The sequence below is a fragment of the Peromyscus californicus genome, unplaced genomic scaffold (genome assembly GCF_007827085.1).
Source record: "Peromyscus californicus insignis strain IS unplaced genomic scaffold, ASM782708v3 Scaffold_17__1_contigs__length_78620276, whole genome shotgun sequence".
NCBI lineage: Eukaryota > Metazoa > Chordata > Mammalia > Rodentia > Cricetidae > Peromyscus > Peromyscus californicus.
In genome coordinates this window covers 14,645,210-14,659,397 of record NW_026294469.1, presented here as the reverse complement: position 1 = coordinate 14,659,397, position 14,188 = coordinate 14,645,210, and the positions used below count along the sequence as shown (strand labels likewise).

Sequence of the window (14,188 nt, the reverse complement as noted above, 5' to 3'; positions counted from 1 at the left end):
TGGACTGCGCCTTTCACTCCAGCTCCCACTCAGAGACGCCATCTTGTATTTCTCAAACCATACTGTGCTTACTCTCACCCTCCGTCTTCTGACCTCCTGGTTATTGTCATTCATGCGTTGCAGTTTAGCTGAATTCTTTCTGAAACCCCCTCAGAAGTTCTGTGGGACACAGGCCTCTACTAGGAAGTCCGTCCACCCAGGTAGCCATCTCAGGTGGGCATCCCTCGGGCTCACCTGTAGCGGACCTGCTCCACAGTGTCATGGGTGAGCTTGCTGGTGATGTTCTGGCTGTGAGGATTACCTAGCAGGTCACAGAGACAAAGCTTTAAGAGTCATAATGTGCTCTCTCCCTGGGTTCCTTTCAAAGCTCTCTCCCTCCGTTTTTCAAGAACTTAAAAACATAAAAATCCTATATGGTCCAGCAATTCCACTTTTGGTACCTACTCAAAAGGAATAAATGCTTGTATCCATACAGACTGCACAAATGTTCATACCAGCTCTATTCATAAAGCCGAACTCTGGAAGGAACAGAAATGGCCAGTGACTGTGAACAGACAGACAAAATACAGCAATCCCTATATAGTAGGCAACTATTTGGCAATAAAAAAGAAAAAAAAACTACTGGCTATGACAGGAATGAACATCAAAAACATGCTAAGCTTTTTATAGCATAGAAAGAAGGTACTGTGCAGGCTGCTGGGAGAGAAATTATGCCCACCACGGCAATAGTGGCTTAACTACTTTGAAGGCAACCAACTGCCTTCTGATTGAGGCCATGTCAGGGAGTTCACATCTGGAACTGTAAACCTGATCAAAAGCCTGTGGCTAGGGATGTCATAGGCCCTAGAAGGGAACCTGCTGTTGTTATTCTGATAAACAGACACAATGTGTCTGTTAAGCTGCCTTCTAAATATTAATATTTATTCCCCTAGATTAGTGATACTCTTAGTTTTGGTCAGAAAAGCTTTTTCCCCCAGTGGGTAGCAATTACTGCAGAGAATAACTTGTCAAAGTGCTGAGAATAAGTGACTGCTGAGTGCTCAGTCACAAATGGGACAGCTACATCACCCTTCCCAGGCTCAGGAAACATCATGGAAATGGGAACAGAAGGAAGGTACGAGCCAGAGGAAGAGTGTTCTAGGATGCTGTCTTCTAGGCAAGACATTGCTCCCTTGAACTCATAGCATCTGTGATTACCAGCAAAAGAGCTGCACATGATTGGGTCTATCAACATTCCATCATGGAGCAGGATAGGGGCTCATAAGGACCTAGCCATTCCCAATACCTATATACAGTTGATGGTCAATGGGGGAAGGAGAGACATTTTCTTCAATGAAATAGTCATTGGTAAGTTGCCCATGGTCCCATAAATAATCTCTCAACCATTCTCCTATAAGCAACCCTAATTAAACTCATTGGCTCACACCCCACCTCCAAAAGACATGAAAGTTGAAAGGGACTAGTTGAGGAGAAGAAGGAGGGAGTCTGCAAATGTGGGAAGTAAACAGGAGAAGGTCATAGGGGTGGTTATGATCAGAACACATTATGTATACATAGATGAAAATGCCATACTGAAACCCATTATTATGTACAATTAATATATTCTAATAAAATATTTTTAAGTGCAGTAAGCAAATGACTCTAGTCATAAGAAGCTGCATACTATATCATTTCATTTATATGAAATGTCCATTGAGGCCAGTAGAGAGAAAGTGAAAGTGATGAGTTAGTGGGCTTAACTATGAATAGTTGGGGAATCCCATGGAGAAATAAGAACATCTAACAGACTTATAGGGATGGTTGAATCACTCACTGGGAACACTTAAAAATTACTGAAGGGTCTAGAGATTTAGCTTAGTGCTTGAGAGCACTTCTAAAGCCGGGCGGTGGTGGCGCACGCCTTTAATCCCAGCACTCGGGAGGCAGAGCCAGGCGGATCTCTCTGAGTTCGAGGCCAGCCTGGGCTACCAAGTGAGTTCCAGGAAAAGGAGCAAAGCTACACAGAGAAACCCTGTCTCGAAAAACAAAAACAAAAAAACAAAAAACAAAAAAAAAAAGAGCACTTCTAGATCTTCCAGAAGACCTAAGTTCAATTCCCAGCATCCAAATGGCAGCTCATAACCATCTGTAACTCTAGTTCTGAGGGACCTGACCCCCTCTTCTGGACTCTTCTGGACTCTGAGTGCAATGCAAAAAAGTTGTGCACAGACATACATGAAAACAATGCACCCACATTCTTAAAATAATAAAACAATTTAAATTATTTTTTGGAAAAGAAATCACCGAATTGCACAAATGAATTAGGTGGTTATAATATGTAAACTATAACTCAATAAAGCTCTTAAATAAGAAAACCACTCCGTTTATTTGTAAAACAAAATTGCACCTAGATTTGGGGACAATCAACTCAGAGACAGCCAAGTGGCCCCATGTCTTTCTCTGCAAACTCCCCTCAGGTGGCCAGGGACTGTGTCCATTAACTCTACAGAACCAAGGGTACAACCTTAGGAGGCATTCTCTCCTCCAGCCACCAGACGGAACCACACCTCCTCTGAATTAGTCATCTGTTGTGGTACTATTGTGTTCCCCAAAATATTGTGCACGCTAATAAACTTATCTGGGGTCAGAGACAGAACAGCCACAATATTAAACAAAGGTTAGGCAATGGTAGCACACGCCTTTAATCCTAGCATTCCAGAGGCAGAAATCCATGTTTCAAGGATACAGCCAAGCATGGTGACTCACGCCTTTAATCCCAGAAAGCGAGCCTTTAATCCCAGGAAGTGGTGGTAGAAAGCAGAAAGATATATAAGGCGTGGAGACCAGAAACTAGAAGCATTTGGCTGGTTAAGCATTTGACTGATTAAGCATTCAGGCTTTTGAGCAGCAATTCAGCTGAGACCCATTCTGGATGAGGACTCAGAGGCCTCCAGTCTGAGGAGACAAGACCAGCTGAGGATCTGGTGAGGTGAGGTAGCTGTGGCTTGTTCTGTCTCTCTGACCATCCAGCATTTCACCCCAATACATGCCTGGGTTTGATTTTATTAATAAGACCTTCTAAGATTCCCTCTACAATCTGTTGAATGCCCTGTCATTCCCACCACCTCTGCAGGCCCTATCTCTGCAGAAACACACCCCCTCCTCCTGCAAGTATTGAAGGGGGCCAGCATGAACAGTCCCTGCCACCTATTCTCAACACTACAAGCTCACTGAACCTCACCTTTCCTTTCATTGACCTTGAGAAAAGTTTTCCTCTTCTTTGTGTTCCCCCAGGCGTCCCCAAGTGTCACAATCTCCCTCAAGACTTATTTTAGATATGAGCCCTATGGTGACTTGAATATGAAATGTCCCTCATAGCCTCATGGTCCCTAGCTGGTAGTGCTGTTTGGGAAAGTTGCAGAATCGTTAGGAGGTAGATCCTTTCGAGAGGAAGTGAGTCAATGGGAGTGGGCCTTGAGGCTTCACAGCCCCGTCCATGTCTTTTCCCTCTGCTTCCTGACTATACCAGGGATGTGACCTGATGTCCTCCTGGCCATGATGAACTGTAACCCTTCGCCAAAAAAATAAGCTCTTCCTCTTTTGTTTTTTTTTTTTTGTCCAGTATTTGATCGAACCAATTGAAAAATAAATAAATAATTGAACACTGATTTCTGGAAAGGCCTGACCTGTTGAGCCAGGCACCCACATTCGCAGCAAAGGACAAGCCATGCACATTGATGCAGACTTGGTCTGTTTGCTTTATATTCTTCTTCCCTCACCTACATCAAAGGGTCACGCTGACTATGGCCACTGTGGCTACCACACGTTCCTTCCCTAGCAGCCTGTGGGACTTGGCACACACCCTCGTTGCCTTTTTCCCCTCAGGTCAGTTTTTAACCCTGTGTCTTTAGGACCACCTGGATCTTGAAACTGCCATCTCTCAGGCTTTCCCACGGTTATGGCTTTTGTCAAGGTTGCAGAAGGAGAATTTCAGGTCTCTTTGCAAATCATAGATGAAAATCAAGATAAAATCCCTCAGTGGCGCCTACTTTGTGGCTTTCTCAGATTTAAAGATCTCCTCACTGCCCAGAGTGAAGATTCAAACCCCTGTGCATATCTGTAGCATAACAGAACTTGTCGTGAAGAGCATCTTGGGGTGGGAAGACCTGGACTGAGGCCCTGGAGCCAAATCGCCTAGAGATATAGCTCCTGTGGCCCTGTACCTCCAGCTCCAGAACTTTCCAAATGTGTAGCATTAGATTAGTTACTTGCCCTTTCTGGGGCTCCATTTGTTCACCTGTAAATCAAGATGTTGTGAGACTATTCCTGGGGAGACATAGGAACACCAAAGGCAGCATTGAGGCCAAAGAAAAGACTCCACCCAAGACCAGCTTGGTAAGCCAGTGAGTTTCCTGAGGTTACTCACAAGAGTGTGGGTCACTCAAAGGTAGCTACATCATCCCCTGGGCAAGTTATAGGTAACTTTACCAACTGCAAAATGGTCCCAACACGGTCCATTGTTTTTCTCTTGTATAAACCTTGGGGATGATGGTGGCCTTAGGGATTTTGAGAATGCTATTGAGTCCTGTGAGCCCCTCCATCAGTCTTCCACAAGGAACCACCAATGGGCCCCATCCTGTGAGGGACTCATACAGGTGACCAAGGTGCTCTGATTCAAGATGGAGGCCATGTCCTACCTGGAGGAAACAGCTTTACTATATAAGCTTAAGAACACAATCTATGGCCCTTGGAGTGTCATACAGATGCATGGCAATAATACACGCCACACATTTAGGCCATACCTGATACATGACAGGTGCCCAGTGAATGGTGTATTGATCAACTGGTATTAGCATTATATATCTCTTCTGATTTATCTCCTGAGCACACTATGCTGTTGCTGGATGCCCTAGAAGACTATCCATCCTCCCTCGAATAAAAACCACCACTGCACCACCTACAGAGCCCTGAATGGCCCTGCCCTATCACCCTATCCATTCAGACAGCTGTCACCCTCTTCCATCTGTGGTCCTAGATCCCGGCTTTTGCTGCTACAACTGCCTCCATGGTGTCCCCTCCTGCTGTCCCAGTGAATTCTGGCTCATCATCCAGCATCTGCTCCCCTCCCGACTCCCCCAACATGCACACTGCCAACCCTATTGTCTTTCTGCAAATGCAGATGCCCACGATGGCAGCCGCCTTCGTGCACAGCCTTTTGAACAGTTGCTAAGCACATTTAGTTGGAGATCATTTGACTAAGGTCTTGTCTTCCAGGTCTAGACCACGGTCTCCTCCAAGAAAGGAGCTATGTTTTCTTCTGATGTTATAGCACAAACCACACACCACAGTGGCTCAGGGAATGTCTAGAGGGAGTGAATGAACGCTCTTCAGGCTCCCCTACCCTCTGCATGGTACAGTGTTTTACTACCACCAAACACTGCGCTTCAAACTTAAATTCTCTTCCTTACACCAACCCGTTCCAGAAGTGGCCTGTCCCTGAGCGGAGCTTTCTACCTCAGACACATGTGTATGACACACCGTGAATGACCCAGGGTGCTGCCCTGATCCTCCATCTGGCATGAGTCTGGTTTTGCTTCATGTATTCCCCATGTACTCCATGAATCCAACATGACTAAACACAAATTAATTGATTAACCAGCTGTGTGTAGGTGGCTAAAAATCTGTGTGTGTGATGTTCCTTACCGTAGACATTTTCCATGAGATCCTTAGTGAAGCTTGTGAGCTGGCGCTGGGGAAACAAGGTGGCTCCTGCATGGTCAAGGTAGACAGTTCCTAGGGAAAAAAAAAAAATCACAAATAAAGCTGAGGTTGTTTCTATTTGTTTGTTTTTGAGGCAGGACTTCACATACCCCATGCTTGGCCTCAAATCCTCTATGTAGTCAACGGATAGCCTTTGAATTCTTGATCCTCCTGCCTGGATCCCGCAGAGCTGGGATTTCAGGTGTGCAGCACCACACCCACCAGTTGCAACATCTTTCAGCACAGCAGATATCCCTGAATTTCTTGATGTGTGTTTCTTAATATAAGCACAGGGCCCTTCGGAGCCTACCTGATAAGCAGCCCTCTTACCAGCCAGGCAGTACGCAGCAGACCTTTGTGACCAACCATGACACAGCAGTTTCTCACTCATTCACACCGTGTTCTGGAAGCTGAGTGTTTCCAGGAAAGGTGAGCTCTTACCTTTCTTTCCCACAGTGCTCCACTGCCCTCAGCCTAGACTCATTAGTAGAGCTTCAGAGAAGATAGAGGATAGAAGCCACCCTTGCAGCCCTGCCCTCCTGAAGACCAAAGATAAATTCAGACAAGCTGGAGATACTATGATTTGCTGATCAGATTGGCAGAGGTCAAAAGGTTATCACCCCACTGTGGGGTAAGGGTGTGGGCAGCAAGCCAATGGCACACGGCTGGCAAAGGGATGCTTAGGACAACTTCATGGAATAGCACTTGGGCAACATCAATCACGAGTTAAATGCAGCCATAGTGCAACACTTCCTTCTGCAGGTGCATCTCATGAAACCTAGGATTGTGCAAAATGGTCCGTATGTGAAGACAGCCAATGCAACATAACAAAATCACAAGACTGGAGTAGGAATGGCCAATAGCAGGTATTTCAGATAAGGCTGGCCCACACCTATCTACTCCTTCAAAAGTACAGATGTGAGATGGAGAGGGACATGAGATGGGGCCAGAGCTGGTAAAGTACTTGCCATGAAAGCTTGGCAATCTGACTTTAATCTCCAGAATCCATGCTTGTGATGCCACCAGTGGGGAGGCAGAAGCAGGTGGATCCTTGGGGCACTCTGGACAGCCATCCTGTCTAACCCACAAGTGCCAGAGTGACAGGAGACCCTGTCTCAAATAAACAAAGTAAGTGGTGCCTGAAGAACCACAGGTTGACTTATGTATGCTCTTAGTAAGTGCTCATACACACTTGTGAACTGCATCAGCGCACACACAAACACAGAGAGAGAGAGAGAGAGAGAGAGAGAGAGAGAGAGAGAGAGACTCAGATGAAGCAAATTCTGGGATACCATTTCAAATTAATAAAATATGAATAAATCTGTTTATTTTTTAATTCACTGAAAAGTTTTGGGACATGCAGGGTAGATATTTGTTTATTTTACAACAATTTCATCAAGATATAACCCACATACCATAAAATCCATCCTCTGTAAGTGTATAACTTAGTGGCTGTCGTGTGCTTACATGACCTAATTCTGGAACATTTTCATTCACCTCCCCCCCAAAATAATCACCATTATTAGTGATCATATCTCCACGCCCTCAAGTAAGCAGTGTCTGAAGTGAGACATGTTGTGGTCACTGTCGTAGGAAAAGGGGCACATATATATATATATATATATATATAAACACAGACACCGGTGACAGCCACTGCTCCTGGGGTGGCAGTTTAACAGCAGGTGGAACCCAGTGGAGGCTCCTTGGCCATTCTATCTCATTTGTCATCTTTTGAATCTGATGCATTCAAATATATCACCTAATATCCCACATTGTTTTTAAACTGCCTTCTTGGACTGCCATGCTCCAGATGGCCCCACACCCACAAGTATGTGGCCAGTACAAATTGAATTTAGTGGATGATGATGATGATGATGATGATGATGATGATGATGATGATGATAGAGGACACAGAGTTTGAAGGGTGTGGGAAGATGGAGGTTGAGTCTGGGAGGAGCTGGGGGAGAAGTGGAGAATGAATATAACCAAAATACATTATATAAAATTCTCAAAGAATTAAAGACATCATCTTTTTAAAAATAATTCTTAGCCTGGCAGTGGGGGTACACAACTTTAATCCCAGTATTTGGGAGGCAGAGCGAGGTGGATCTCTGTGAGTTCGAGGCCAGCCTGGTCTACAGAGCGAGATCTAGGACAGGCACCACCAAAACTACACTGAGAAACCCTGTCTTAAAAACAACAACAAAAATAATAATAATAAAAACAATAAAAATAAAAACAATTCTTTTACTGAAGATTGTGAAATAAAAATTCACCAAACTAAAAGAAAGGCTTTGGACATCCAATAGTCAATGTACTAAGATGTTCACATATGAGTTGGGGTGATAGCTCATTGGTTAAGAGCATTGGCTCCTCTTCAATTCCCAGCACCCACATGGTGGCTCAAAACTCCAGTCCCAGAGGGTCCAATGCCCTTTTCTGGCCTCCATAAATACCAAGCATGCACGTAATACACAGATATATATGCCAGACAAAATACACATCAATATATTTTTAAATTTTAATTATAATTTTTAAAAAGATCTTCAGGTGAAGATCCAATGCATGATGAGACCCAGGCTCTGAGGAGTACTGTGCATTTTGCCCAGAATCTTCCAAGGGGCTAGGACGCCATTCAGGAAGAACCTGCTTTGTTTGGCTTTGGGTCAACAGTTACTCTTGCAAAAGGAGGTAACTGAGGTGAAGCAGAGATCTGATCTTAGGAGGCCAACAGTGCAAATCCGAGTCAAGCAGCCAAATGATCTTTGCTCACCCACCAGCCATTCTGGACCCCTGTTCTGACATCTGCAAGTGTGATGATGGTTAGTAGGGGTGTGACAGTACCCAGCTGGATGCCTGGAACACAGCACAACTGTTTTCAGAGCAAACAAAAGCACGCAACTGATCCAAAAGCCAACTAGCACTAGGTCTTGCAGAAAGAGAAGTCAAACTATTTTTATTTTATTTTCTTTGAAATACTTGGCTGTTTCATTAACTGGTTCTAAGAAATTCAGAGACAGAGAGATAGAAAAGAGGTAGAGGGGAAGGGGGAAGGAGGGAGAGAGAAGGAGGGGAGAGAGGGGGGAGAAAAGGAGAGAGAGAGAGACCCGGATTCCTCTGGGCCATGCCCCTTTAACTGTCAGTCAGCGCCTGATGCTGGAAGAACCATTTGGGTCACAGCAGGATATTCGGTACGCCCCTTCACTAAGGCCAGGAAACCCCTATCCTAATCAAGCAAAACATTTCCGCTCCTATTACAATTTACACATTTAATTGCTCAGAGCCAGCGATTAAGCAGGTACATTTTTAACTCTGTAGAAAATCTTCAGGGAGGGAAAGAAGGTGTCGGGGCTAGACCACTCTGGCTCGTCGGGTTGGCTGTTACTCCCCTGAGCTCTCTCCAGTGTGTTTCTATGGAGAAAAAAGTGAATATGCTCCAATATTTCAGAGGTAGGAAAAAGGACCTGTTCAGTCCACAGAAGTCTACTTCGGGGATGGGAAGTGGGTAGAGTGCTCACCGCCCAACCCTGAGGCCAGAGTTCCATCCCTTAATTGGGCATAAAACAGCCGGGCATGGTAGTGTGCACCTGTAATGCCACCGCTGGGAGGTGGAGACGGGGGTTCACTGGTCAGCCAGCCTAGACAGTCAGCAAACTCCACACCAATGAGAGACCCTGCCTTAAGAAATAAGGTTGAGAGTGACAGAGGAAGACACTTGTCACACCCTCTTGTCTCTATACACACACACAAAGTGTATTTCAAGCTAGGCATGGTGGTCCACACCTTTAATCCCAGCACTCAGAAGACAGAGGCAGATGATCTTTGTGAGTTCAAGGCAAGCCTGGTCAACATAGAAAGTTCCAGGCCAGCCAGGACTACACAGTGCATAGATCTCTCTCCTTTCCTTCCCACCCTCTCTCTCTGGGGGGGGGGGGGGGGGGGGTCTCCCTCAGCCACAATGCATCCAGGGAATTCTCTAAATAAATAAAGCACCCATCTGGCTTTGGTGACTCTCACCTGTAATTCTACCACCCCAGAGGTTGAGGTGGGAAGATCGTCATAAGATGGAGGCCAGCCTGGGCTACATAATGAGTTCTAGGGCTGAGTGCAGAGTGAGGCTGCTTAAAATTAATTAATTAATTAAAGAACCTACATACCATCACTGTGGGTGTTAAAAGGCTTTAAAGGTGGAGGGGGATGGGAAGTGAGGGGACTGGCTGCTACAAGATAATGTCGTTTGGGTTCTGCTTTCTGAGGGAAAGGGGTGGGACAGGAGGGACCTGAACACACCTTTATGAAGTGTTGAGGGTGTGAGAGATCAGGATTGGAGAGGATTTGAGAAGATTAGGGAGCTGTGACACTGAATTAATCATTCACTGGGCTCTGGGATTTGCTTCAGAAAGGGGGGGGCTACTTCCCTCTGCACCTGTGGGTATTCATATCGGACTATTTGGTAGGAAATTTCCCTCCTGAGGGCAGGGTAGGGAGGAAGGGGGGCAGCAAGGAAGTTAAGGGCTGTCTCCAGCCGGTGACAAAGCACGGGGAAGAGTGGGGAGAAATAAGTAGGAGTCTGTGGCTACAGAGTAGGGAGGAGAGATGCAGGGAGGGACCACAGCTCCCCACGCCCCCAAAGGATAATTAGTTACTATTCCAAACAGGAAAAGACTAAAGCGCCTCTGTTCTGCCACACACAGAGGGACAGATACCCCGAGGGATCAAACCCACCCCTGTACCCTGTCCCATGACCTTCCTGCTCCACCGTGGGTTCTGAAGTTTGACGAAGGTCCGGGTTCCCAGTCAAGTTCTCTGACTAAAGACCAGTACTCAACCTGCAACTGTGGGCTGGGCTCTGCTACACCTGCAGTTAATCTGAGCTTAATTTCCAACTCAATCAACAGGTCCGATCCAACTCACGGGCTCACAGGCTTGTCCCATTAAAGCTCAAATTGCATGCTTCTCTAATTCTTCCAGTTTCCCAGCAAGCTAGAGCTCACATAGAGCATTGTTCTGGCTACAGAAAAGAGAAAAAACGAGACTTGGTGCCAGGCGAGCTTGGGCCACGCCTTTAAGCCCAGAGCTCCAGGGACAGAGGAAAGAGGATCAAAAGTTCAAGGCAAGCCTCGACTACATAGGGAGTTCAAGGCCAACCTGGACCACATGACTACATAGAACCCTGTTTAAAATGCCAACAGTAACAGCAGTAATAATGTTTAGAAAAGAATACAGAGAGGACATCCCTATGGAGAGAGGGGCGTGGCCTCGGGAGACCTGTCAGCTGATTAATCTCGGTCTCTGAGTTCTTCGCCGCCACAGAATCGCTTTTCCAAACTTCATGCAGTGGCCTCTTGCACACCCCTGGCCCCGTGTAGGGCATCCGAGGAACACCTCTGTTCAGTTTTCTGCATTGTGTGACCTTGACTGGGATGGGGTCTTTAGAGTCCGGTATTCTCCCGGCAATAGAGGCGGGCAAAGAAAACCTATTTGAAGTGTGTGGCGAGACCTAAAGAGAGCCCAGGCTGGTCTCGCACCACAGAGCAGTCTATGCGACAATTACAGCAAGAAGTCTATGTAACGACTGTAGCAAGAAGTCTTGCTAGTGTGGAAGGGACAGCAGCGGGGAGCCGGCAGCACGGAGCAAGCGCTCACAGTCCCTCCCAGATTTTCGATTCCCGAGGAGTCCATCTCTTCTTAGCCTTTTAGCAAAGATCAAAGTGCACCCCAAATGAGACGGCACACAGGTTCCAGCCCTGCGTGTCCCTGCGTGTCACTGAGTGTCCCCGAGTGTCCCTGCGCCCGCCCCTCACCTGCTAGGCGGCCGAACTCCAGGTCCCGCAGCTCGCTCGTGTTGCGCAGCCTGTAGCCCTGGGCCAGGCGCGGTGCGCTGGCTTCTGGATGGTGCTGGAAGGCCGGGGGTTCAGGTCCCCACTCCGCCGCTCGGCAGGCCATGGCCCGCACTTGCCGTCTGAGGAGTCCAGGCCTCCCCGTCCGGGAAGTGCAAGTGCAGGAGCCCGGCGACTCAGTCCTGGCCGGGCAGTGGGTGACTCGGGTCCCCACCCAGGGGCGGCGCCTCGCGGGCCAGCCTCCTCTCAGCTCGCTGACTCACCGAGTGCTTTCACTTCAGTGCGGCCTTTGGCCACCTGGGACAGGACCCAGCCACGCACTTCGCAGTCTCCGACACAGCCCGACGCTACTCAGGTGACATCCAAGACACGTGGGCGGGAGTCCTGGGATATCTCCGTGCCACTGAGGCAGGCGGAGGGAACATCGGAGCGTGCCTTCTCTCTAGGCATATGTGACCCCGAGTTCTCCTGGCCCAGAACCGGGGATCCTCGCCCCATGAGCTCCAGCACCGCAAGGGAAGGGCACTTGAACTGCTGCGGTGGCCAGCGCTCCCCGGCGTTTCAGAGGAAAAACATTGGGCTGCTTGATAAACTCCCAGCGATTGTGCAACATCGGAGCCCGGAAGCTCTAGTGTGACCCTGTCCAGGGCTGCTCGTGGGCTGGGCTCTCCCTCCTGCACCCCGACAATGGCTCAGAGCACAGCCACTGTGTGCCAGAGAACTGCCAGGAGAGCCAGGCAAACCCACCAGCGCAGAGTCGGGGCCAAGGACTGGGAGGCAACAGGTGCAGGTGCCCTAGTGCTGCCTAGATCTGACAATGACAGGGATGAGGAGGTGGTTGGTTGTGCAGTGCCTGGTAGCATGGGAAGACACCGCAAAGAGAACCCAGGCAAGGTGCAGACGAGGAACTAAATTTGGAGGGCATCACTAGGGAACACGGTTCTCAGGAATTGTACGTACTGAGGGACTGGGAAAAGGGCTCACATCCCTGCACAATGGAGAACCCAGCCTGAGGCCCAGAAGCCGACAGCTAGGCGACCAGATGGGAATCCACCACGCCCAAGTTTGAGGCCTGGGTCAAAGCCAGCCACTCCCAACCCAACATCCTGGGCTAGGGCCAAAGATAGAGTGGGATGGGTGATGAAGGTGGAGAAGCCTAGTGGTAAGTGTGCCTTCTCGCTTGGTGCTGCTTCCAAGTTTGGGCAGGAGTGTCCTGGCCCGGAACAGTAAGGTTACGAGGTCCAGAGAGTGCAGAAGTGATGGAATTCAGGGACAAGAGGGTCCCAAAGACTGGCTCGGGGTTGGGAGGCAGGGAGCTCAGGCACAGAGAAACAATGCGGGGCTCCATTCAGGCCATTAAGTGGGGATTGCCAATCTGCACTAACAATGATAGTCTCTGAGGCTGGAGAAGCAAGACGCATGGAAGGCTTGTGGAGGCACCTCAGAAGCTCAGGAAAGAGAGCAGAGTGGTGACAGCGGCCCAGAGAAAGTTAGTATAAAGGGGAGAACTAGAGGACAGGGCCTGGTGGCCTGTGAGGGTTAGCATAACTTAGTTAACTGGTTTACTGTGACCTAGTGAGGTCAGTTCTGTAACCGAGCTGCTTTGTAAGGGCCAATTCAGACGGAGAAGCAGCTCACTCACCAGCTAGTCCCGGAAGACGTTTGCCTGTTGGTCTTGGAGGAAGTTGGAGGTCCAGGCTTATCATCATCATGAATCAAATCTCCAGACAAGTTAGCATGAGGTTTGGGTGGGTGTTTCCTCCAAGAGCAAATTTGGTTTAGATCATGCAAGCAATTCTGCATGTCCACCTCTGTAGCATGTAGCTCCCTAAAAGAGAAGCTGCACGTCTAGGTACTGGGGTGGTTAGGAAATCAGAAGAGGGCCAGTTAGTTGAGCAATGGAGCAGCTTTCTTTCCAAAGCACAGCAGTTTGCTGCAGTCGAACGAACTAGACAGCAATGGAAAGAAAAAAACAGGAAGCTCCCTCCCCAGAGGGACTGGAGAGACCTTTTCCGTGGGTAGAAGCTGGAAGGGCAGCTTGGAATCATGAAGAGATTGGGAACAAGGGTCCATTATATTTATATGCATAATGTAATGTTCAAAACAAAAGCCAAGAGTACTAGCAGAACATAGGCCGCAGGGTGAGCACACCCAGGTTGGCTCCTGGTGCTGTTTTCCTGGGAGTTGGACTTCCGTATTCATTCAGAAGCTGCCGCTCCTCTTCTTCCATGCTGGGACACCTCACCTCCCTCCTGCTCTTTGCCTCTCAACTCTATACCACCAAGAAGGGAAAAGGATATTAGTCATTCTACATGACAACTGATAGGTGACATTTGAGGATGCTTCCTGCTGGCTTATGTGGCTTAGCAAATTGATATACCTACCCCTAATTCTGTAACCGGGTGGCAATGTACCCTGCTAGGTGTTGTGGACCAAAGAAAGCCATTCTGGGGCTAGGGGTGTAGCTCCGTGGTAAAGTGTTTCCTGGCTTTGGGAAGCCCTGGATTAGAACCTCAGCACAGCAAGTGGGGAGGGGGAGGGAGGGCAACAGAGAGGAAGAAAAACTAAGATACAGTGGAAACTCTGACTCAAAAACCAAAGTGTCTGGG

The 14,188-nt window shown here is 48.0% G+C and overlaps 1 protein-coding gene across 2 annotated transcripts in view; it reads right to left on the bottom strand.

The window, feature by feature from the left end:
• Mocos (molybdenum cofactor sulfurase) overlaps nt 1-13,623 on the bottom strand; it is a 48,810-nt gene extending 35,187 nt beyond the window's left edge. The window contains exons 1-3 of one of the 2 annotated variants that reach the window (XM_052741680.1): nt 11,544-13,623; nt 5,683-5,772; nt 235-301 (exon numbers count right to left, since the gene is read on the bottom strand). In XM_052741680.1, the coding sequence (XP_052597640.1) occupies nt 235-301; nt 5,683-5,772; nt 11,544-11,685 (299 nt within the window). In that variant the 5' untranslated portion in view covers nt 11,686-13,623. The remainder of the gene's footprint in view (nt 1-234; nt 302-5,682; nt 5,773-11,543) is intronic. The other variant, XM_052741681.1, reaches the window with a different exon arrangement.
• Between the last annotated feature and the right edge of the window lie 565 nt (nt 13,624-14,188).